We start from the raw sequence: 24237 nt of genomic DNA on the forward strand, positions 1-24237 counted from the left end.
CAGTTAGAAGCGCGGGAGGGTGAGAGAATTCACCAGAGCCAGAGCGGGGAGCGGAACAGGCAGAAGGACAGAAGTACACTGCTGAGGGGAGCAGCGGGCGGCAGGAGAGGTCTGCGCGCCATGTGGGACCCTCCTCCGGTGGCCAGGGATCGAACTGGCGCTGCAGAGGCTGCGGGCAGCTTTGCAAGCCAGCGCTCAACCGCTGCGCCACCGGGGAGGCCCCAGACTCCTAACCTCTTTCCAGTGTTCATCTCCTGCTAGGGCTGTTGAGGGAAGGGGTCAGCTGTGAGGAGTCTACTAGAAGGTGTTCCCTCCTCCATGTTGCCTCCAGCGGCCTGCCTGAGTTATGACTACTCATCTCTCCCCTTGAGTTCTAGTTGTCTGCAGAGTCGCCTGTTGTGCAGACCCCTAACCTGGGGAAATCATAATAGTCTGTCAGGATTCTAATGAATACTTGTAATGGTCCCTTTAAGCGGGGAGAATAGGAAGAGTCCCGAGGCAATGTCATGCCATGGCCGAGGGTCAAGGCCCAGAGTGTTACTTAGGGGACAGGGTAGGGCCCTGGGTGCACAGGATCCCTCAAGGTCAGATTAGAAGAAGAGGCAGGTGGCCAGCTTCACTTGGGGCCTCTGTGTGCTAGAGGGGAGCCTGCAACACCAGCCTGGCAGAAGATGCCAGCCTTTTCTGCCCTTGGTTCTCTGTCTCTTGGTTCTGGGCTTCTGGTAATCTCATCAGAGTAAGCATAAAGGCCAGAAGGCTGGTGCCATGGATTTGCTCCCCATGTAAACTTGAGGCTTCCCTCCGAACAAGCAGCCAAAGCAGGTGAGCTAGATAGATTCATTAAAAAGTTTCCCCAAGACTTGAAAATTCTCAAAGTGCACATTTTTTTAAATGTAAATTTATTTTTGGAATTATAAAAATAATCACATCACAGAGAATTTATTTTTTTTAAAGATTTATTTATGCATACAAGAACTGGGATGTAGGCCAGAGGTGTGGGGGGTGAGAGGATTCACCAGAGACAGGTAGGGATCAGAACAGGCAGATCCACTGAAATACACTGCTGAGGGGAGCAGCGGGCAAGACAGGCGTGATATAGGAGAGGTCTGCTGTACCATGTGGGTTATCTCTTTGGCTGGGGATTGAACTCGTGTTGCAGTGGCTGGCGATAGCTTGATAGCACTGAGACTTAACTCCTGCGCCACCAGGGAGGCCTGCATCATTAGAGAAATGGCCACTTTCTCTTGCTTGATGTCTGTTTAAAATGTCTTTTTTTTTTTTTTCAGGAGGGTTTCCCTGACCAGCCTATCTGAATTTGGTCTTTTGTGGCCCTATTTGTTTTTAAAAACATATCTGGTCTTGTTAGGTGTCAGTCATTCTTCTAAGAGCTTTGCCAATATTAACTCAATCTTCAAAAGAGCCCTGTAAGGTGCTCTGGCTAGCTTTATTTTACAGTTACAGGGGAAACTGAGGCACAGGGAGATCAGGGAACTTGCTCAGGCATGCTCAGCTGGTGATAGCAGAGTTGGATTCAAGCCCTGATAGTCTACTCCAGAACCAGTGGTCTCAGCCTTGTGTTCTGCCCACCCGATCCTGGCCACAGCTTTCAATGTACTTTGTCCACCATCCCCCTCCCCTGCAGAGGTTAAGCAGCCTGCCCTTGCTTCCACTTTGCTTAGCACAGCCCATTGCATGAATGAATACCCATCATTCATCTACCTTGGCATAATAATTACAACAATTTCTACAGATTGTAGATCTTTGGATCAGGGATCAGGAACTGCTCCTGCCAGTCCTGTCCTGGTGGTGAGGGTAGAATCACTGAGCTGTGCCAACGTGCCTGGAGCAAGAGGCTGGCAAAGTGCCCTCTGCCAGCACCTGGCTCTGGTAGGCCTGCGTGGCCGTGCTGGCTCTCTGCCTTGATCTTGCCCTTACTCACTCCCAGACTCCCTGAGTCTTATCTCTGTCTCATCCGCTTCTCTTTGTTCTTGTCTGTGCCTCCAGACCTCCCTCAAAATCATTGGGGTTTGAGGACACAAACTAGATTAATCACTATTAGGCGAGTAAAACAAATGTTGGCACAGCTGGCAAAAAGTGGAGGCAGGTGGATCCTAAAAAGCAGGATGAAGTTGAATTATCTGTGCTATGTGAATTCAGAAGTTCCTGGAATCGTGGGGTCTGCCTGAACCCTGTGATGGTGACCTCTGCAGTGATGGTGCCATGGGAGGCTGAGGCTTTAGGTGGCATAGGTTTATTAGTGCCAAATAAACATATAACGTAAAAACAATGTGTTTGCTATGGAAATGCTACTACAAAATGAACCGCTGGTTCCCACTCCACCCACCATCCCTGAGTCCCTCCATGTATAAACTCTGAAGCTCTGGAACTCAGGAGGGGTCCACTGGCCCTCTCTGTCATGTTTATCATCCCCCCAGCCTGGGATTGGAAGCCTCAGTCCATTCATTTATTGATTCATTTATGGTGCTAGGCTTACACTGGTGATTATTTAGCACACTTCGAAAGACAAGTACAAAGCAGACGGGTCTCGTGAGGCAGGAATCTCAAAGAATTTCAGAAGTGGGCAGAAGAAGCAATTCTAAGGGTGGAGTTAGATGGCATGTAGGAGTTCCCTGGCACCTTGACAGCAACATCTACCAGAGGTGACTGTGATGTGTCAGGGGCACAAGGGACAAATTTGAAAAACATAATAGGCAGGAAAGGTGCTGTCATCTGTGGAAGAGTGGATTTGCCCTGGGGCTGGACAGTCAGCACGCGGTGGGTGGGCACTTCAGTCAGAGGACCAGCAGAACCGGAAGGACAGCCTGGGACTGTGACATATGGGCCCAGGGGCGTGTCTTACAAACATGCCTGGGGCAGGTGATGAGTATGATGCTGAATAGCTGGACATCCACAAACTTAAAAGAAATGCCTAGAAACACAAGTGTGGTACATAGCATACAAGCCAATGTGGGAGGAGACCACAGGGAGTCATTCTGAGACACGCAGTAAGAGGTGCCACAGGGAGAGGTGGTTCACAAGTGAGCACATGGGGGCTGGCCTGGGCCTCTAGCCTGGGCACTCCCAGGCTGCAGGGGCTTGGAGGCTGCAGAGCCAGCATCTTCAGGTACCAGCGTGCCAGGTCTCACCTGGGCTGGCTCCTTCTAGTCTCTAGTCCTGTGCTGAAGTGAGATGGCCTTGATTTCATGGGGACAATAGGCTGGGCTGTGTGTCCCTTTTAGGAGTTGCCTGCATCAGTCTGTCCCATAGCTTGTTGGACCTAATAGGGCCCGATCACCTTGGTAGCCCAGAAATGAGTGGCGTCTACTCTGAACACCTGCCTAGTGCTGGGCCTTCTGTCCTAACAAAGACCCATTAGCTCCAAGAAGAGTTTTCCAGCCCAGCCTGGCACCTGGAATAGTGAGCACTGAGTAAATATTTGCTGCTAGGATTCCAACCCCCTACGCCCCCAACAACTGACTGCCTCTTGAGTCCTTGCCCACGCTCCACACCTCCACAGAGGTCACAGCTGCACCCCGTCCCCACTTCCCGATGGGGAGGAGGTGTCTCTGTGTTACCACACGCCTCTTGCCACCCTCTCCCTATACAAGGTATATGAGATTCAGCTTCCTGGGACTCCCACCTTGCTGGCGGGGTGGGTGAGTGTACCTGAGTAAGAGAAAACCTGAAGGAAGGCAGCAGAGTTCTCTGTCCAGACCAGGCCAGCCAAGAAAGAAAAATCTGTTTGGAGCAGAAGTTAATGTGTCTGACCCTGTGTAGTAGACACATCCCTGTGCATCTGATTTTTTCTCTGCGGCCTCTCTGCATGAATGTATGGGTGGATGCTCCCTTATGGCTTGCTGGCTTGTTTCCTTCTTAAGTTTGTTCACATCAGCCCGTGGAGTCCCGCAGGTTGGGAATCAGATCTGAGAAGAGGAGGTGAGCACCCCAAGGGGTTGGGATCCCTCAGTACCAGAGACACTCCAGTGAAGGCGGGACAACCTCTTCAGGGTGTTCAGGGCCTTGCCACGGCATCTGAACAGTGGGTTAGGTGACCATGAGGTCCCTCGGGCTCTAGAGAGCCTGATTCCAGACTGCCTTGGTAGTAACTCAGATATAATCAGTGGCTGTTGATTCCCTTTGAAAATGTGGTATTTGTAGGACCACAAGATATCAGTTTTTCTGAGAGCAGCCTCTGGTCATGGGTCACGGGCCCAAGTTCTGCTGCCTGGTGTAATGCTCATGTGCTCTTGGGCAAATCTCCCAACCTTTGTGTGACTCACTTTCCTCATCTATAAGTGAGGATAACAACAGTACCTGTTAAAGGCTGTAGTGACAATGAAGGGGATAACAAATAGGAAACCTTGAGTGTGGCACGTAGTCAAGTCAGTCAGAGTTGGTGGTGGTTGTTAAGGTCCTCAGGTGACCCGCAGCTCCCTGGAGTCCATCTCCCAGTACCCAGTCTGGCTCCTGATCTGACTCACAGTTCCTTGATGGCAGGAAGAATTCTCACCCATTAAACCCCATCCATAATCAGTTCAGTGGGCATCAGGGCACCCCTGGTCAGGCCCCCTCCCAAACTGATAGCTTTGGCTTCGGCCAAAATCTGCTGCAAGGGAAAGACCATTCAACCCCAGACTCTGGGGCATCACTGCTTCCAGGCTCAAGTGATGACACTCTCAGCCAGTGACACTCTCCTTTATCCCCTGAACTCACCAAGTCGAACGTATGTTCACATGCTGCCAGTCCAGGACAGGATTCTGGCTGGGGCATGGCAGCCTGCTTTCCTGCTGTGCCAACGAGGTGAAGGCAAACAAAACAGCCGTTCTGCTCTTGTTTTTTTTCTTTTAAAGATTTATTTTTATTTATGCATACAAGAACTGGGGTGTAGGCCAGAGGTGTGTGTGGGGGGAGGGATTCACCAGAGACAGAGTGGGGAGCAGAGCAGGCAGATCTACTAAAATACACTGCTGAGAGGATCAGCAGGTGAAACAGGAGAGGTCTGCTGTGCCATGCATGTCACCTCCTTGGCTGGGGATCGAACTTGTGCTGCAGTGGCTGGTGATAGCTTCATAGTGCTGAGACTTGACCTCTTGTGCCACCAGGGGGGCACTGTGTCTGTTCTTTAACTGGCCTTCCTGCCTGGAGGAATGGACCAGGTTTACTCCTCGGTTGTGCCTGTGGTGGGAGCTCCTTGCTAGAAGACTTGCTGTCTACTCCACTCCTGAGACCCCATATCCAGTCTCACCTCTGTACAGAAAGCGGCTGGGGGATTCTCTTCTACCCACCAGCAACTGCTCTACCTAGGGCATGGGCAGGAGGTCTCAAAATTAAAGTCTGAGGACTTGAAAGAAGTGGTCAGAGCCAACTCCATCATATCAAAGGTGAGGAATCTGAACGTGAGAGGGGAAGGAAATCCCATTGTTGAAGGACCTGGGTCCTCCTCTGTCCATCCCCAGGTAGGCGTCATTATGTGGTTCTCTCCACTGTCCCTCATTTTACCTTTTTACACGAGACTTCTCTGAGGTCCCCATGCAATGCTCCTTCTGAAAAGATCATTTTAGCAGATTTTACCTCCATTATGAGGGGAAAACTTAGCATCCCCAAGTTGCTGCATCTGTTTTCAGACCTGGGAAGAAAAGAGCCCTAAGATGCCTCATCTCTCTCTGGGGAGGAGTCCTTGGGGGAAGAGGAGTGTAAGTGGAGGGTAAAGGGAGTGGGATCCTGGGCTCCCAGGATAGGAAGGGTGGGTCCTTTCAGAGGCCTCTTGTCCTTTCCTGGCCTCATAAGACTGGAACCTAGAGAAGCTGAAGCATGTAATCTGAGATGCTGGCTCAGTGAGTGCTAGAGGCTCATTTGCATATTATTCCCAGGGTGATTTAGCCATGTGTGGCTTCATGGTAAGAGAAGCACCCCTGGTTCATCATGCTTGCCTCCTAGCTCTCTCCTCCCACTGACCCCAACTCTTACTTGATCACTTATTGTTTGCCAAGCTTGTAATGACCATTTCCCCACATTCCTCCTGCAAAGCACCAGGAATTCAAAGTTGAGGCCAGCCTACAGTCCCTTGGAAGGGCAGGCCTGTGGCTTGCAGGTGGGTATGTATTTGGGGGCATCACCCAAAGATAAGCCTATCGGGATACCTAACTTGGACAGAGACCCCCCTCAGACTAGACTCATTTTGCTGTGCCTGCTTGTATGACCTATTTTCTAGCTGCAAACAGCTAGCACGACCTGTTCTGAACAGCTGGCATTACCTGCCTGCTTAGTCACCTTCCCTCTGGCTTTAAACAGCTGTAGGGTCCCACCTCCTCTCTGCCTCTTATCCATCTGGTCCCTCCCTCCCCTTTTTCTTCCTGGAAGGATCTGGAGGTACCAGATTCTCAAGTTCTGATGTCTTTAAAAGGATCATCCTGGGAAATAAGGCTCACTTGGGAGCTGTGACATCCACCTTGACTCTAGTGAAAGTCCAACAGCCAGTTCCCCTCCGACCTCCCACTGGGCGCCATGAGGGCCTGTGTGCCCCTGCTGGTGGCCATGCTTTGTGGCCTGGCCTGGGCTGGTAAGTTCCTATCAGGTGGTGGTGGAAAGGGTCCTGCATAAAGAAGCAGAGAGTTAGGGAATTTGCTGGAAGGTGATGCTAGTGGGGCAGGGAAGGCCAGCTCTGTCCTATAGTTTGGAGTACCTTGGGCCTGTCCTTTTGAGAGGGAAAAGAGTTGCTTCTGGTTTGGAGTGGACTGTGGGAAAAGAATTGCTGGGCTGGCAAACAAATGTTTTGGGTGCCCCTTCTTGACACCATGGAGGATCAGCCCCAAACATCCCTTAGTCCAACCTGATATTTGATCTGACCAAAGTTTTGTTTCTTGTGTTAACCTTATGGTATCAAGCTGGGGTTTTATAGCATATAAAGTTGCTGGGTTTGAGTGGCTTGGATGCTTTTCACTTCTCCAACTGCCTGGTGGTGGGTGGATTGTCTGGGGTAGGACATTTCTCTTAGGAGACTTAGGAGATTGGGGCCTCCCTAGTGGCGCAAGGGGTTAATCACAGCATTGTGAAGCTCTCTGCAGCCTCTGCAGTTCAAGTTCCATCCTGGCGGGCCAGGGAGCCACCCACATGGTGCAGCAGACCTCTCCTGCCTCGCCCGCTGCTCCCCTCAGCAGTGTATTTCAGTCAGTCTGCCTGTTCTGTCCCCCACTCTCTCTAGTGAATTCTCTTGCCCCCCAATTCTGGCCTGTACCCCAGTTCTTGTATGCATAAAAAATAAAGCTTTAAAGAAAAAAAAAAAAAGGAGACTTAGGAGATGGGCAAGCTCAGGGGGAAACTGGAAGAGCCCCTGACCAGGAATCAACAAGTACTAAGAGGAATGGGTCGCTGCACATTGTTAAAGGAACCAACACTTTGAGGAGGGGCCTGCTTGCAGCTACTAGCCATGTAGGGTTGGGACTGGCAGAGGGATAGTACACTCTCCTGTTTAATAGCTGCAAAACACTGATGGTGATGTGTGAGCTGGAGATTAATGGATGAGTAGAAACAGTGCCAAGGGGTGGGGTGGGGAGGGGGCTGAGCTGAAGGATGTGGAGAGGATAATTTTCTGTTCAGAGGAGAGAGAATCAGAGCTTGATAGTCATGCCACCCAACCTATGTAGGGCATTATTGCAAGGATTAAATAATCTAATAAAATGTATACAGCATCCTACATGGAGTGAGATGTCAGTGAACTGGGATTTTGATCATGACTGCGAATACTCTTGGGGAAAATCTTACTCTTGGGATTATTCCCATCAGGTTGTGGATAAGGAGACCCCTCATGGGATTCCTACATGGAAAACTTACTTGGATTCCTAAATTCCTACATGGAAAAGTTGGAGGGGACAGCTGTTTCCAGGCCTCCTGGCCCTGGATGCGATTGAGTTTTGTGCATCACTGTAGAAAAGCCCTGATCAGCTCCATCTGGGGCCTGGGTGGGAAGAGCCGTGGTCTGCTCTGGCTGTGGGACTGATGGGAAGTGACTGTGGGTGATGCCTCCTTCTTTCCTATGGTGGGAAGGAGGCAGCTCTCATCTTGTCTATTTCCAACTTCTCAGAACTTAGATGCAAGAATATGAATCACCTGGGAAGCCATTGCCAGCTCAAGATCACTGGTTGTTTCAAGTGAACTGAGGCAGTAAGTGAATCCTCTTGGGTGACTAGTTCTCCATGGACAAAGCATCTGAGGTCCTTGGAGAGGTACTGATGTTGGATGCCCAAACCATCAGAGGGGATGAGTGCTGGCATATAGGGACACCCAGGCTTGGGATCAAGCCTTTTCTGTGGCTAGGGAGCTGAGCATTCTGTCATATTGAAGTCTTGGATGGCATAGAGAAATTTAGCATTTTATAGTGAGGGAAGGGGTCAGGAGACTCTATGGCCTTCCTGAAGAATGGAAGGAGGATCTGTGTTCAAGAGAAGAAAAGTCAAAATGAAGAGAGAGGCAGAGTGGAGGCAGAGGGAGAGGGCGGATGGATGCTGGAGCAGTGAAAGACTCGGGCAGCTAACTGGTGAGCCAGCATGCTCAGAGCCTCTGGTGAGCAGGAGGTGTTGGGTGGCAGTGCTGTGGTGGTTAGTCTTCTGAGTGTCCCCAGAATAGCACAGCAAGGCATCCACTCCTCCCCTCCACCTGCACCCCAGGGTCATCTTGAAGCAGACCAAGTTTACAGGGAAATGTGACAAACCCTTGGAATGGGCTCTTACTGGGGACAAAGATCTTGAGCAGAGATGAAAAAGTTCCTTTGGCTTGGGCCCGTGGGGGGTGTTCTCCTGAGCACCACAGAGCTGACTATTCACTTGCAGCCCTTCTCAACTGGTGCCAGCTGCTGGAATGGACTGAATTCTTTCCTTGACTCTGCTGATCTGGCCCATTAAAAATGTTGCCCTGATTTGTCTGAGTTCTCTCCATCTGGATTCTGGGTGTACTGCCAGGCTGACTTAGCAGGCAACTGATGAAGTTTTCCCCTGGGCTGAAATTTCTCCTTAAGATCTTTGCATTTGGGTTTCCAGGGTACATCATTTAAGATTCAAGGGGAGTTTCCTTGGGCTGAAGCGACAAGTGGACTTCGACCTGTTTTCTCCTGAGGACAAGCCACTATATCAGAGTCCTGCCTTCTGGCCCTGCATACAATGGGAAATTGCCTCCAGACCTAGGTTAATGTTACCACACAACTCTTTGATGTAAAGAACACAGATGATGATGTCAGCTCAGAATCTGTCAGCAGCATAAACGGGCTGACACTCCAGTCCAAGGGATGACCTAGCTTAAACCCAGGGAGGGAGCCAGCTAGATTAGGAATGTTGGCTGGAAAGGCTGCACCAGCCAGTCTGGACACTTGTCTCCCCTAGTTGGGTGGCAAGTGTTGGGACTGGTTGGGGAACCATTTGTTTATTTAACAAACACTTATTTGTGTCATGCACTGTACTAAGTGCTTTAAAACAAAATGTATTTAATTTTTAAGAATATCCTGCGAGATGGGCTCCATTATTATTACATCTTTACAGATAAGGAAACTGAGGCACAGAGGTCAAATAACTTGGCCAAGAGCACATCACTGAAAAGCAGCAGAACCAGAATTCCAACCCCAAGCAGTTCAGCACCAGTCCAGGTTCTTGACCTCTCTGCTAGGCCCACCTTCATTAGCAGAGTATAAACCCTCAGAAAATATCCCTAGTACCTCTACTCCAGTTCAGGCCTAAATGGAATGTGGAATCACAATCAGAACCAAACTCCAAATCCAATCTGAGATGCAACTGAAATTCTTTTTCCTCTCCTAATCCTCACACATTCCTCTGTCCTGATGTGTTTTTTTTTTTTTTAAAGATTTATTTATTTATTTATACAAGCACTAGGTACAGTCAGAAGCGCTGAGGGTTAGAGAATTCACCAGAGCCAGAGTGGGGAACAGAACAGGAAGACTGACGAAGCACAGTGCTGAGGGGAGCAGCGGGCACGGCAGGAGAGGTCTGCGCGCCATGTGGGACCCTCGCCGGCTGGCTGGGGATCGAACCGGCGCTGCAGAGGCTGAGGGCAGCTTTGCAGCCCAGCACTCAACCGCTGCACCACTGGGAAGGCCCTGTCCTGATGTGGTCTTAAACCATTTCTGATACAAACATCAACACAAAATTGTCACTTTAGCTCAAGTCCAAACCCTAACTGGAGTTTGTAGTCTAAATCTAGCTGACCCGCTAACCCTAATCCTGGCCTTAACTTGGTCTCAGTTTCCTCATTCATTCAAAACCCGCCACTGACAGCAATTCTGACTCTGATCTTGACATTCTCTGTAATCCACAGCCTGACCCCTTAAACCCATCACCCACTAAATCCAAACCCCAGGAACCTCAAATGGAAACAAAGACTCTGTTATCTCCTTGAAAGCCTAGAGTGCAAGCAGGCGGTCCCTCTGGTTCACCAGGGCCATGGCCCGCCCACAGCCCCTGTGCTGTGCCAGGCTGTCCTGGGCGTGGTGGTGCTATTTCTGGAGGGTGGGTGGTGGGCTTGTAGTGTTTCCTTCAAAATGTCTTGTCTCATGCCCTCTGTGACCAAAAGTTTGCTCTGCAAGTCATTTGGCTGAGTTAGGGATGTGGTCTGTGGTTCCATAACAGAATCCTTATTCCAAAGCCCTATTCTCACCCACACCCGCCTCATTCCCCACCCTGAGCAAAAACTAATTCTAATGCATTCCAAAGACTAAAGAAACACAAGAATGCCACAAGGGGAACCTGGCACAGAGAAGACCAGATGGTGGGATGGGGAGGGGTGAAGGGGTAGGAGGGGAAGGACAGAGCAGCAGGGGATGTAAAAGGGGCAAGATGAGAAGAAGGAGCAGTGGGGAGCTGGGGAGGGGTCTCTGGAGACTGGTCCTCCTCCACGTGGCAGGTAAATGGTGGCCTGCCGACCACATCTGGCCTACAGACCTCTTTGGTCTGCTTGGAGATATATATATATATATATATATATATATTTTTTTTTTTAATTGGAAACATTTCACATAAAAATTATGGTCTCTCTTGAAAACTAGAGGCTCTGGCCACAGCAAGCCTGCACTGCAACTTGGCAGCACATGGCTGCCGCCTCTGAGTGGTGGTGGTCAGTTTCAGGTGGAAATTGCTCCCAGTCCCCACCTCCTCCCCCTGCCTCCCTGCTTCTTTACTCAGTTATTTATAGGTGCAGCTCCAACAGGCATCTGAGTCCGTGATCCCGGTGTACGTTATGAGCCCTGCCATGCTGCTGGGTGGTGGGAGTCACGAATGGGAGGCTGGGAGTGCATTTCTTTGCATTCATGATCTTCCCAGTGGTGGGGCCTGGGAGCATCTGTCTGTGAACCATCCCACAAGGGGAACCTTGATGAGGTGAATGGGATCCCCGTTGAGCTGAGTTGTGACCTTCACTGCCCGTAGGAAAAATGGAGTCATGTGCATCTCGCTGCAGTGAGGAGTTTAACCGGGACGCTGCCTGCCAGTGTGACCACCGCTGTCCCCGGCATGGAGACTGCTGTGACGACTACGAGCACTTGTGTGCAAGTGAGGCTCTGGGGGCTGAGGGCCCAGGAGGGACGAAGGCCAGCCAGGTTTCTGCTCAGCTTGCCTGAGGGGCTACTGGCAGGTGTCCCTCAGTCCAGACGAGGATTCGGGGCAGGTGACAGGGCTAATATGCCCCAAAACAAGGGCCTGTGGGCCAGCGCAGAGGTCTGGGATTTATTTGGCTGCCACACATTCCAAGCTTTCTAGGGTGTCCCTACCTTAAAACCCCAACTTAAACAATAGCTATAATTTACCTGGCATATCTATCTGAATTATCAGGATTAACAGTACCTTGAAAATTGAAGTGATTCCCCAAAAACAACATGATAAAAATGCTATTCTAGCATGTATTACATTACCAGGGAGAGAGTCAGGAGAGATCTGCAGTGCCATGTGGGCTAGCTCCCTGGCCGGGGATTGAACTCGTGCTGCAGTGGCTGGAGATACCTTCATAGTACTGAGACTATGTGCCACCAAGGAGGCCCTAAATGGATCATTTTTAAAAAATCATTTTCAATAATCCCCTTATTTGAATGCTCCCAGTGTTTTAGACTTCCTGATGTTCCTCTTTCTGACATGAACGAAGCCTTGCTACATTCACTGTCAAACCATGTACCCCAGCTCCCAGTTTGGAAAACATGGTCACTGAAGCCATGGTAGGTGATGACTGCAAGGCCCCTGTATAGAGAGCTGTGCAGCCCACAAGGACACCTGGATGAGAAGGCTAGTTGAGCCAAAATTGGATCTGTACCCTTTTTGAAAAACCATGTATCTTGGTAAAGAACTGTGTCTGCTGAGAGAAAGGAGAACTTTTTCCTAATTTGCCCAAAGGTAGTATCTGGTGACCCAATCACATGTCCACTGAACTACTTCCACCTTGAAGAACCTTTATTCAAATTACACAAAATCAACATGTATATTAGCAGAAGTTCTGCTGATCAGGCCAAGATAAGGAGACCCAAGCCCAGCGCTCAGGGCAGAATTGAAGCCTACCCTTTTGCTGCGGTCTTGGGCCTCATTCGGCAGTTCACCTGGCACCTTGCACCATCAGGCCAGCATTTAAGATAGACATGATAATCTATCTAGTATTCAAGGTAGAGCCATTTCAGCTCAGCCATTGCAACTCCAAATTCTTTTCCCATAGAAAAAATATTACAAATGATGTGTGTAACTCCAGATCAGCTCTGTTTAGCATAAACTGTGACTGAATTAAGAGTCCTGTGGGTTGCCAACATTTAGAACACAGCACAGCACAAAAAAAAGAAATCAGATGTTTGGGGACTGAATGAACAACCTGCTTCCTGGGATTCCACAGGACTGCCGGGTGAGACCACTCCCACATTTGGAATCACTCTGTGGAAATGATTCTACTGGGTGAGGGGAGGAGCTCAGAGTCTGCAGGAGCACTCCTCTGGCCCCCTCTGCCCCCCACTCCGGTCTCTGCTGCCTGGCCTCTGCTAAGGGAACTGGGCAGTGATAGGAATGTGCTTTTCTGAACACACCCTCCTCCCAAGCAGTCTTTGTGGCCATTGTTAGGAAGAAAGAAGGGAAGTTGGTATCTCAGGAAATAGTTCTTATTCCTGGAGGCCTTGGGAGGAGCCCACCCTTGGCTGTGACAGGGAGTTACTCTAGGTAAGGGAGGTTCCTAAGTGAGGGCCTTGTGATTGGAAGAGTGTCAAACCTGTCCATCTGTCAGCTTCCACTAGAAAAAGTCCTAGCCAAAATCAGAGTTTTCAGTCCAAAAGGGACTACCCACTGCCTCCCTTGCGCCTTTCCACAGATGAACATGCTGAGGAGCATAGTGGTGAAGTGGTAAGGTAGATTGCACCCGGTTCAGGTGAATTTCCACTTTTCAGTAGTTTTCAACACTCTCTCCTCTTCTGTCTTCCATTTTAAGGTTTTCTCCTCTTTTACTTGGTAGTTGTTTTTCATATCCTAGCTCCTGTTTTGTATTTCCTGCCAAGGCACCTGCTTGTGCTGAGGCTGGGGGACCTGAGGGCCAGAGGAAAGGGGAGGGAACACTTGGGAAGGGTTGTGACTTTTCATCTCTGACCTACAGTTGAAGAGGACCCAGAAGAGCCAGAAGCATTTCTAGAAATGGAGGAAGATTCCGAGGACGCCCCAGCCAGTCGTGAGTCTGCCTCTCCAAGGGGGGGTTCCTCAGGATAAAGGAGGGGAGTAGGAGGGTACACTGACAACAGCCCCAGCCCCAAACCAGCACCGGGAGGTGGTGAGAGGGGCTCTGGGTAGGAAGAAGCTGGGATGGGTAGAGGTGGGGTGTTCAGTCTTTCTGGGGAGGGAGCAGAGAGAGTCTAAGGCCTGTGGAGAGGCAGGAGAAGGAAGTGGAAGAGATTTTATTTTTAGAGTGGGAAGATTATAAAAACAACAGGCCAGAAAAGTAAAGTTCAGCTTCAGAAAGGACTTCCTGACTGTGAAGGGTGTGCACCAATCAAGACTGTTTGTTTTCCTTCCCTGGAGATCTGTAATAGGAAGAGTGAGGAGAGCAAGGCTGAAGGGGGACTGGTCACCATCGAGTGACCTCTAGAGGTCATTGGCCACACACCTCGCCCCTGTTCTTTCAGACTTGTACTCAGCACCCAACTCCTGCAGGGGCCGCTGCCATGAAGCCTTCGACAAGCACCACCCGTGCCACTGCAATGCCCGCTGCCCTGAGTTTGGGAACTGCTGCACGGATTTCGAGCATCTGTGTGCTCATGGTCAGTCTCCTGCTCCCTTTAGCACAGCTCCAGAGACACAGGAATATTCTAGGGCCATCCTTCACCAAGTGTGACCCCTGGCCCAGCAGCATCTGGGAATTTGCTAGAAATGTACCATAGGTTTGGAAAGGCTCTTTCTGCCCACTTGAGTGTGTGAAAGTGTCCTTCATTCTCCTCTCCTTTTGTATAATAAACCTGCCCTTTTGGATATAAAAAAGAAAGGAAAGGAAAGGAAAGGAAGACAGAAAGAAAGAGAAAGAGAGAGGGAGAAAGAGAGAGAGAGAAAGAGAGAGAGAAAGAAAGAAAGAAAGAAAGAAAGAAAGAAAGAAAGAAAGAAAGAAAGAAAGAGAGAAAGAGAGAAAGAGAGAAAGAGAGAAAGAGAGAAAGAGAGAAAGAGAGAAAGAGAGAAAGAGAGAAAGAGAGAAAGAGAGAAAGAGAGAAAGACAGACCCGAGTGAGAAACCCTAGAGATAGGGCCAACCAATCCACTTTAACAATCCTTCTGAGTGACTCTGATGCATGCCAATGTTTGAGAACCTTCCAACAGGATGGGGGCAGTGTGGAGATTGGTGGACAGTCTCTGGGCAAGGCCATGTGCTGATCTAAAGATCCTCTGGGCCCCGGGACCCTGACGTCCAACCACTAAGGTACCTGTCTCAGCCCTCTCCCTCACTGCTGGCTTGTAGAAGGAGTCCAAGAGGGGGTACATGGACAAACAATCATGCCCAGCCTTCCTTTTCTCTGAGAGCACCCCTCCCCTAATTCCTCCCAGAGGGCTTCTCCCGCAGCAGTGACGCCATAACCAAGGAGGAGCTGCAGAGCATCTCTGAGAAGATCTACCAGGCGGATGTCAACAAGGCCCAGAAGGAAGACATCATTCTCAACAGCCAGAACCGAATCTCCCCCTCAGAGACTGGGGACCAAGTGGACCGTTGCCCAGAGCCGTGAGTTCCCTTCATTCCTCTTCCTGCAACGTTTCTCTCCTAGTTTTGCTTTTTTGATGCTTGCCTTGGCTTGTTTCTCCTCAAAGCAGGCAGGATCAAAGGGAGAGAAAAATATTTGTTCCCAGGGAGAAATAAAGCCATCTTGAGGGACAGTGGCATCCAGTTGGGAGGGTTTCTGTGATTGGCCAGGCTGATGATAGAATGGAACTTCCAAGAGCTGGCATGGAAGAAAATAGAGACCTCATGTATTGCCTTCAAGAGACCCTGAAGTGACCCCACTGCCCCTGAACCCAGCCCTCATATGCTTGCCCCTGGCTATCCTTAGGGTCCACATTTAGGCCTCTCAGTCGGTCTCCCTCCAACCCCCAGGCTCTTCACCTATGTCAACGAGAAGCTGTTCTCCAAGCCAACCTATGCAGCCTTCATCAACCTCCTCAACAACTACCAGCGAGCAACTGGCCGTGGGGAACATTTCAATAGCCAGCAGCTGGCCGAGCAGGACACCTTCCTCACCGAGGTCATGAAGACAGCCGTCATGAAGGAACTCTACAGCTTCCTCCATCACCAGAGTGAGTGAACCCTCAGGCAGTGCTGAGGACTCAGGTCTGTCTGCATGAGAGCCGGGTACCTCTGGGATCTGCAAGACAGAAGGTTCAGAGAGCAGGTGAGGAGGAGGCGGGACAAGGTAGAGGCCAGTATCCATCTGAGAGGGGGCAGGGAAGGGGACAGACAGGAGCCCAGAAGAAATCATGGACCCAATCAGGACTTGACAAATCTTGTCTGACTTGGGATCATCCCATCTTTTTAACACATTCTTAGCAGCCTTGTTTATCCCCTGCTTTTGACCTCTTCTATCTCAGGGTTCTCTGCAGGCCAGGAGTCACCCCACTCCACTCCAGGTTACTTCTCAGCCAGAGTCAGCCTCTGGCTGATTTTTCAGGCATTTAAAATCAGTCCCTGATTCTGCTACCTCTTCCTGCTAAGTCCAAGAAGGAGGCCAGTCACCTCATATGTTTGCTGGGGAAACAGAAAGAGAAAAATCCAAAAGTTCTGAGAGGGAAGTTCTATCGGGAAGGGTTCTGGTTGGACCCACTCCAGCTACATTAGAAACGGACCAAAAAAGGCTTGGGCAGGACTTCTTGGCATGGGGCTGTGTTTGTTTGTGTCCTCCAGATTCCTTTTCTGAACTCCAGGAGGTTGGGCTGTGCCTGAGGGGCTGCTGCTTCCCTGTCACCTCACTCGTCGACATGGCAATCCTGCACCGCCCCCTGGTGTTGCTTTGTTGTCAAAGCTGGAGAGAATCTTGGCCTAGCCTGAGCCTTCAACTTTTCAAAGGAGAGAAACAAGAGGCCCAGACAGGGCAAGTGACTTGTCTGAGGCCACAAAGGAAGTTGAAGGCAAAGCTGGGGCTGGAACTCAGGGCTCTAATACCGAGGCCAGGCTGTTCCATTGCTCCTCTTGTCTTCACTCTCTCCCTGTCCAAACCCACCTCATCCTTAATGTTCTTGTTCTTATTCATGAAGCTGCACCTGCCCTGGTTAGTCTCTTCAGAGGTCAAGCCTTTGGAGTATCACCCAAAATAGCCTCGACTGGGAGAGACTTGGTTTGACTCCCATCTCTGCCACAGTTAGTGACCCTGGGCAAGTTAGCTTATCTGGTGAGCCTTTTCTGTGGAACAGGGTCTGGAGGATTATGTATGTAAAGCACCCAGGAGATAGCCCAACACCCAGTAAATGGAAGCTTTTCATGAAGCCATTCTCGTGTTTCACGTACATTTAGTCTTGTTTTCCCACTATGTTTTAAGTCCTTGAAAGGAGGGACTAGGTGTCTCCTTTGTATCCTTCTAATACAGTTCTGGGTAGCAAGTAGTCCATATATAATGATGCTTTAATTTAGATCCCCACCAGCACCGACCTTTCCCTTGGGTGCTCACTGCCTCTCTTGTCTACCTCATCTGCACCTGCACTGAAGTTTGTATAAAGAGAACTCCTGGTTCCCGGCTCTTCCTCCAGACCTGCTTCTTCCTGTCTTCCCCAGCTTGCAAATGAGGCCATCATTCACTCATCTGCTCAGGCCAAAAGCCCAGGATGTAGATATGATTCTTCTCTTTACCCCATTGCTCTTCATCAGTTATCACTCCTTCAACACCTATCGCCACCCCTCCTCTCTCCTCTGAGGCAGCCGCGGCAGCCTAAACAACCACCACTCTGAGCTCAACAGCACGTTAGCCTCAAAACTAGTCTGTTGGCTCCTGCGCGTACACCCCCTTGACTTTGAAAATAGCAACCAGAATGATCCTTTCAAAACAAAGCTTCTACCACATAATTAGACCTGAAACTTGTCACTGGCTCTTCTATCACACAGAAGCTAGAGCAGTCTCTGGAGCTACACTGTGGGCTCAAGTGCTGGCTTTGCCTCTTATGAGCTATCATCTTGCATGAATTGTGGAAACTTTGCTTCAGTTTCCTCATCTCTAAATTGGGGATAATTAGTACTAATATCTGTGAAGTGTCAATGTGATTCAAAGAATCGACATCTCAGGAAAGCAACACACAGTGCCTGGCCATAGGAAGCACTCAATGATTCTAAGATATTTTTTGTTAACTGAGATCCATAGTTTGGTGATCTGGTCCCTGCCTCCTTCTCCAACCTCCTTGCCTGTCACTCCCCTTGGTGCTCCTTGAACACCAAAGACCTCTTATTCTGCAGGTCTCTAATTAGTGCTACCCTTTCCTGATCTTTCTTTCCAGAACAGATTTTTCTTTCTTTCTCCTCCCCTCCCATCCTCACCTCTAGTCATCACAAGATACTCTATTTTATTTTCTTTATAGCACTTATCTGAAGTCATATTGTTTACTCATTGTTTATTGTGTCTCTTACGCTGGAACATAAACTAGAAAGACCTTGCCCTTGTTACTCCCTGCTGAATCCCCAGGCTTTAGATCTGGGCCTGGCACAGGACAGGCACCCTATCCCCCACACATCCCTGTTTAATACATAATAGAATACATCTGTTGGTCTTACCCACCTGTCTCTTGGCAGGGCAAGTGGCCTTGTTTCCCAGAATCTTCTTCCTTCCCCTCTCCTAACTCCTCTGTTCCTTCTCCTAGACCGCTACAGCTCAGAAAAAGAATTTGTCAACGACTTGAAGAACATGTGGTTCGGGCTCTATTCAAGAGGAAGCGAAGAGGCAGATTCGAGTGGCTTTGAACACGTCTTCTCAGGTGGGATGCCACTGCTTGGAGAGAGTTAGGGATGAAGAGAAAGGCCTTCCCTGAGGAACAGAGCAGCCTTGATCATGAACGGGTCAGCAGCCAGGCCTGCTGGCAGGGAGGGACATGCTGCAGGCCAAGCGGGAGGATCAGGGAAGCCATTTTTGAGGAATAGGCTCTTCTGGAATTGAAGGGGGAAGGAAGACCAGAAACTGGGGTTCAAGGGGCACACATGGGAGGGAGATGGTTTGGGAGCTTAGCTGTTCCTTTCCTCTGCTTGGTTGGCTGCTTCCCAGAGATCTGTGGTCTTTCTCCCCACTGTTCTACCCCCAAAAGTTTCTACTAAGTCTGGCTTGCTCCTGAAGAAACAGTGACAGCAGTATCCCGAGGTGGTCATCAGTCCAACTGGGTGGAGGGATTCTCCCCAGGACTTGAGCTGAAGTTGGAGTGAGAGTTAGGGGTGAGAGTTAAGGATATGAGGGGCTCTGGGGAAAGGGGGATATTCTAGGAATCAGAGACTGGAGAAGGGGGATAGCCTGGCATAGGAGGCAGAAAGTGGTTTGGAAGGGAAGCCCCCCAGCCCCATCTTGAACTCTATTATAGGTGAAGTCAAAAAAGGCAAGGTCACCGGCTTCCATAACTGGATCCGCTTCTACATGCAGGAGAAGGAAGGCCTGGTCGACTATTACAGCCATATCTACGATGGACCTGTGAGTAGAGAGTGCTGCCCCCGGAACTGAAAAGCCCACCTGGTAGCAGACTTCTGCCCTCATTCTGCCTTCCAGGTGGTCAGTTTCCACCTTGACTCTCACTGGCAGGAGTTGTGACAAGGACTCTCTGTCTCCTGGTGAGCAGGGTTATGCAGCCAGGATGCTGGGATTCCCTTTCAGTGAAGACTGAACTGCAGGGGTGAGGAGGCAGGGGTACCATCTCAAGATGGGTGGCTGGGGCTGGAGAGGATTCTCAGAGGGGAGGGCCAAATACAAGCCCAAATTTCTTTAGAATGTGGCCTTAGTTAGAAGCTTTGGCCTGGCTGGTCTCAATTAAACTCCTTATATTTATAAAAAGGAAACTTTGTTACCTTGTGCTAGGAAATAATTTGGGGACAATAAACTCTCCTTCCCTATGTGTGAGGGCTACAAGGAACAGCTATGTCCCTGTGCCCTGGCATCAGCTGTGTGGGTGCCAACTAACTTACCTCTGTGGGAGACTTGCACCAGGAGCTCAAGAGGGTCCAATCAGGACTCAGTCAGATTAGCAGGGCAGACAGTTTTCTCTGTTCACTTAAAAGAATTCATCATCTTAGGAAAGCTCACATGCGCCTTTCAAGGACCGTCACAAATCCAGGCTGACAGTTCCCATCTGCCACCCTCTGTCAGACTCCGCTCTGGGTCCTCACCAGACCCTCCGTGGTTCTTCTCTCTCAGTGGGACTCCTACCCTGATGTGCTAGCCATGCAGTTCAACTGGGACGGCTACTATAAGGAAGTGGGTTCAGCTTTCATCGGCAGCAGCCCTGAATTTGAGTTTGCACTCTACTCTCTGTGCTTTATTGCCAGGCCAGGCAAAGAGTAAGTACTGGGCCAGCCCTGGGGACAGGCTGGGAGCTGCAGGCTGTCCTTGGCCAGGACATTCAGGGACCTTGAATCTGCCTCTCAATGGCTGGGAGCACATGGACAAATCCCTGTTCTGGGTTTCAGTTTTCTCATTTGGAAAATGAAGTTGTAAAATTAGCTTGATAGCTGTCAAATTTCATCTTAGCAGCAGAACTTTCCCCCAAATGAAATTTTATGCAGGACCTTTACCTATAAGGTGTTTAGAAATAGAGCTGCCCTGGGGTTCTAGGTCTATGTGGCTTCAAGGAAGTTTGGGGGAAACATAGAGCTCCAGAGAGCACAGTTTGAAACCATTAGGTCTCAAGTTCTCTAACATTAAAGGACTCTGGGCCCTATTACTTCTGAAACCCTAAGCTGACATTTCATTTTGAGGGGAGGGATTGTTCAGCTCTAGATTATGGGGTTATTTTTTTAGAGTACTGCTCTGGGAAAGAGGAGGAACAGTGCTAAGAAGACTGAAAACAAAGCATGGATTGTGAAAGGGCTCCTGCATACAGGGAGATAGAGGTAGTGACTGAAACATGTAAAGTAGAGGGGACTCCTGCATGGGTGGGACTTGATCCTTCCAGCCTGCGGACAGAGGCAGAGTGAAGTGGTGCCCCTACTGATGAGGCCTAGGGGTGCTGAGGTTCTTGACTTCTTTGCAGGAAATAATTCATGAGGGAGTCAGTACAGGTGAGTTAGAAATGAAGCTTTATTGTAGGTGAAAGTCCCACACACAAGAGAGTGCAGGTAGATTCAGAGGAGAGTGGTGCCTTGACCCTTAAGGCTGCTGACACATGTACTTGCTTAGTTGGAGGGGACAAGTGCTCACAGGTGGGATCCTGATGGGTTTTGACAACTTTTGCTTAATGGAAGGGCCAGAAACTTTTGCTTAAAAGAAGGTTGGGATAATGAGAGTTGGCCAATTTTGTTTATCATAGTAATGGACCCTTAACCTCTTGTTAGTTAGATAAGATGGAAGTCTGATAAGTAGTGGGACCTGTGTGAGAGATCAACTAATAGGGTTTAAATCAAAGTAATAGGGTTTGAATCACTTTGTTCTGAAATGTGCACAGCTGTTTTTCAGGAATACTGGATGGGGAAGTGGGGGCTAAATTCCGTTGTGCTGAATTCCTGTCATATCTCACTATAATTGGGGATTTTTCCTCACAGGTGCCGGTTAAGCCTGGGTGGATATCCCTTGGCCATCCAGACCTACACCTGGGACAAGACTACCTATGGAAATGGCAAGAAGTACATCGCCACCGCCTATGTGGTGTCTTCCACCCAATAGAGCTTTGAGTGAGATAAGAGCATAAGGGGAAGAAGAGCTTTGGCAGGACTAATATGCTACGTGCTCTAGGCTGGAGAGGAAATAGAGACATTAGAAGGGATTCCCAAGCCCAGAAATGCCCATGTGGGAAAGAGAAAAAAAGAGACAAAATTAGGAAAATGCAGAGAAACAGTCAAATCTTTGTCCTCGAGCATTTTGGCAACAAAGATTAAGAAACAGGGTCCAGATAGAGGAGATAGGAGCCCGAGTTAGTTTTCTGCCCTGATGGGAAGTGGAACCATAAAATAAGTCCTTGACCCTGTGGGCCTCATGTTTCCTTTTAATATAAAGAGAAGGTTTGGCCCCTTTCTTTTTGGGGAGAGGGCAAACCTGATGCTATTACTGTGAAAACATTTTCAATTGTTCTTAGGAAGTATGGCTGGTAGAAATTTAAAATTGCTATAATGGCTGCTATTGTCCACACCTTGGCAAGCTGCAATTTAGCCCTGTGTGGAGCTCAAAGAAATCAGGCCTTGGAAATCAAAGAGTGGGTATTTGGTCTATTCTGGGGTCAGATCTTCTCAGAACAGGGTCATGGAACTCCGGTGCTAAATGAAGGGGGTCATGGGCTGGAGGGAATGGACTTCTCCAGGCCTGCTCAGCAAATGAATCAGAAATAGCAAGGATGGGATAATGGGATAATAAAATAATGGTACTTCAATAACAATTTAAGAAAAAGAAATAACAGATACATTCAGTATTGGTTCTTGAACTTTAAGAACTTCTACTTAAGAATATCTCAGCTTCCAGATGATTATTAGATAGCTTAGAATAAATCATTAAAAATAAACACAATATTTTAATGAAAAAAAAAAAAGAAGCCCCCACTTGTAGATGTTTAGTGTGGTTACAGAGCTATAGAGGAATTGCCCTCATGGGAGGAAGGTTTTGAATCAGAAATAAAAAGGAACTTATAGCTTGGTGTATGAACATTAATTATCTTAAGGTTTATGTAGCAGCCATAATTTAAATAAACCCTATAAAAAAAGACTAGGGACAGTGGAACTTTTTCTCAAGCTCAATTGTGCATTTCTCCCCTGACCCCAATGGGACATTGTCCTGCAGAGCCAGGCTTGAACTATGGTTTAGAGGGTTCAAGTCTCCAATTAAAGTCATTTAAGCAAACTTGAAATACATCTCTTCTTAGTGTATAGCCTCCTCAACTGTCTGTCTCCCTGCCTTTTTCCTGGAGCAGGGCTAGGGGTGATACTTCTAGCTCAGTGTCTCTTCAGTTGACTTGCTTGAAGAAGGCGGTATCTTGGGGAAGTCGGTGAGGACTCACCAACTCTCTTGAGCCAAGAGGAGGAGAGAATTCTTGCTGGTTAACTTATAGTATATAGAGTGGAAGGAATGTCCTTCTGGCTTCTGATCCCACATATAAGGAGCTTGAAAGTCACCACTTCATACTAATAACAAGTAAAAATCTGACCAAACAAAGGGTCAGGAAAAAGGCAAAACTTGGAGGCAAACTATAGATCTGAAGCCTACAGTCGGGGAGAGGAAGGGGTCAAAACAGAGTAGGGAAGAGCACGAGGGACTGCAGTGATGGTTCACAGGTGATAGGGTGGTGGGAGTTTTGTGGGAATGACACCTAAGGGGAGAAATCAAATAATATATAAAAATAAACAACAATGTAAGAAAATAATCTGACCAGACTGAAAAGTCAGCAACTCATCTTGGATTTGTAAGGGAAGTGAGGCCATGGGCAAATTGCTGACTGTGGAAAGACAGGTTTTTGCTGACTGGAAATAATATGGATTGGAAATAAGAATGTGTATGGGAATAAAATTGGGAGACATGGCTTATTGGAGCAGAGTCTCAATTAGAAACCACTGTAGAAATCAGTGCTGGATAGGAAAACCTGAACTGTAATTGATGAATTACAGTGTGGCTTAGTGTGAACAGCTCAGAATTCAAAACTCCAGGGTCTCAGTCATAGATTAGGCCCTATAGTAATGTGAGGTATACCTCTAGAAGGTTGGCCAGGTTCCCATAAAAAATATCCAAGAAAAATTCCCTTGGGCTTCTGGCATGGGGAGGAGAAAAGAAGCCATTTGAAATATCCAGAGCATTCTTTCCTTAAGTCTGCCCTCAGAAACTAGTTAGAGCCTAATCTTCAGGGATATTATCACAGCCTAACTGATTGGGAGGGGAAATTCTCACTCCAGCCCCCTCTATCCAGTCACTGTCACCCACACAAGTGAGGGGGAGAAAAGTGGAGGAACACTGCGAAGTTCCTAGTCCAGTGGCATGGGGCCACTAAAGGGCTGAAACCTCATCATATGATGGAGGCGAAGAGTGAACATTTGTCAAGGAAGCGTCACGAGACCAAAACCAGGTTCACACAAGGCCAGAAGCTGGAGGTTGGGGTAGAAGTGATGAACATGGTCATTAAACAAGCTATACAGAGAAGTAAAGTATCCAGAGATACAGACTGAGGTGCAGAACAGGAAGGGACATGGAGATTGAGCACCATTGTAAAACAATCACCGGTCCTTCCAAATTGACCTAGTCAAACCAAATATAGAAAAAATCCTCAGGCGCCAACCCTAGACATAATTAATGGGATAGCAGCTAACAATCCCACAAAGGAATGAGCCCCTCCCAAATTGAAGACTATGTCAACGTGATCTCTGACTGGCTGGGGCAGTAGTCTTTCTGCCCACTTGTGATTATGCAGGTGCTTCTCTTCACCCACCAAGCTTCTCCCTTTGCAAAGCAGCAGAGTCAGCTCTTCTCCCAAGACTGCCTGCCTGTGACTATGCAGGCCTCTCTTTTAACAAACCTGTCCCTTTCAGGGGCAGCTCTTCCAGCCAGCTTACATTCCGGCAAGCATCCTTTCCTTCCCTTCCCTTCATTTTTATAATAAACCTGACCTTTGGTGTAACT

The 24237-nt window shown here is 48.8% G+C and overlaps 1 protein-coding gene across 1 annotated transcript; it reads left to right on the forward strand.

Moving 5' to 3' along the window:
- Positions 1 to 13209: 13209 nt before the first annotated feature.
- ENDOU (endonuclease, poly(U) specific) lies at positions 13210 to 22601 on the forward strand. Its single transcript, XM_037515265.2, has 9 exons — positions 13210 to 13358; positions 13606 to 13677; positions 14129 to 14263; positions 15035 to 15206; positions 15576 to 15775; positions 18317 to 18430; positions 19022 to 19128; positions 19846 to 19988; positions 21189 to 22601. Exons 2-9 carry the CDS (start codon positions 13644 to 13646, stop codon positions 21307 to 21309), a joined length of 1026 nt encoding a protein of 341 aa, XP_037371162.1. The 5' UTR covers positions 13210 to 13358; positions 13606 to 13643; the 3' UTR covers positions 21310 to 22601.
- Positions 22602 to 24237: the final 1636 nt, after the last annotated feature.

This window comes from Talpa occidentalis, unplaced genomic scaffold, assembly GCF_014898055.3.
Source record: "Talpa occidentalis isolate TD23 unplaced genomic scaffold, MPIMG_talOcc4v2.1 talOcc4.16, whole genome shotgun sequence".
In the NCBI taxonomy this organism is placed as follows: domain Eukaryota; kingdom Metazoa; phylum Chordata; class Mammalia; order Eulipotyphla; family Talpidae; genus Talpa; species Talpa occidentalis.

Coding starts and splice junctions, on each gene's coding strand:
- ENDOU (XM_037515265.2), top strand. CDS start 13,644: ATGGAGGAAGATTCCGAGGACGCCCCAGCCAGTC. Junction 14,264..15,034: donor CGAGCATCTGTGTGCTCATG/GTCAGTCTCCTG, acceptor AATTCCTCCCAG/AGGGCTTCTCCCGCAGCAGT. Junction 15,776..18,316: donor CAGCTTCCTCCATCACCAGA/GTGAGTGAACCC, acceptor TCCTTCTCCTAG/ACCGCTACAGCTCAGAAAAA.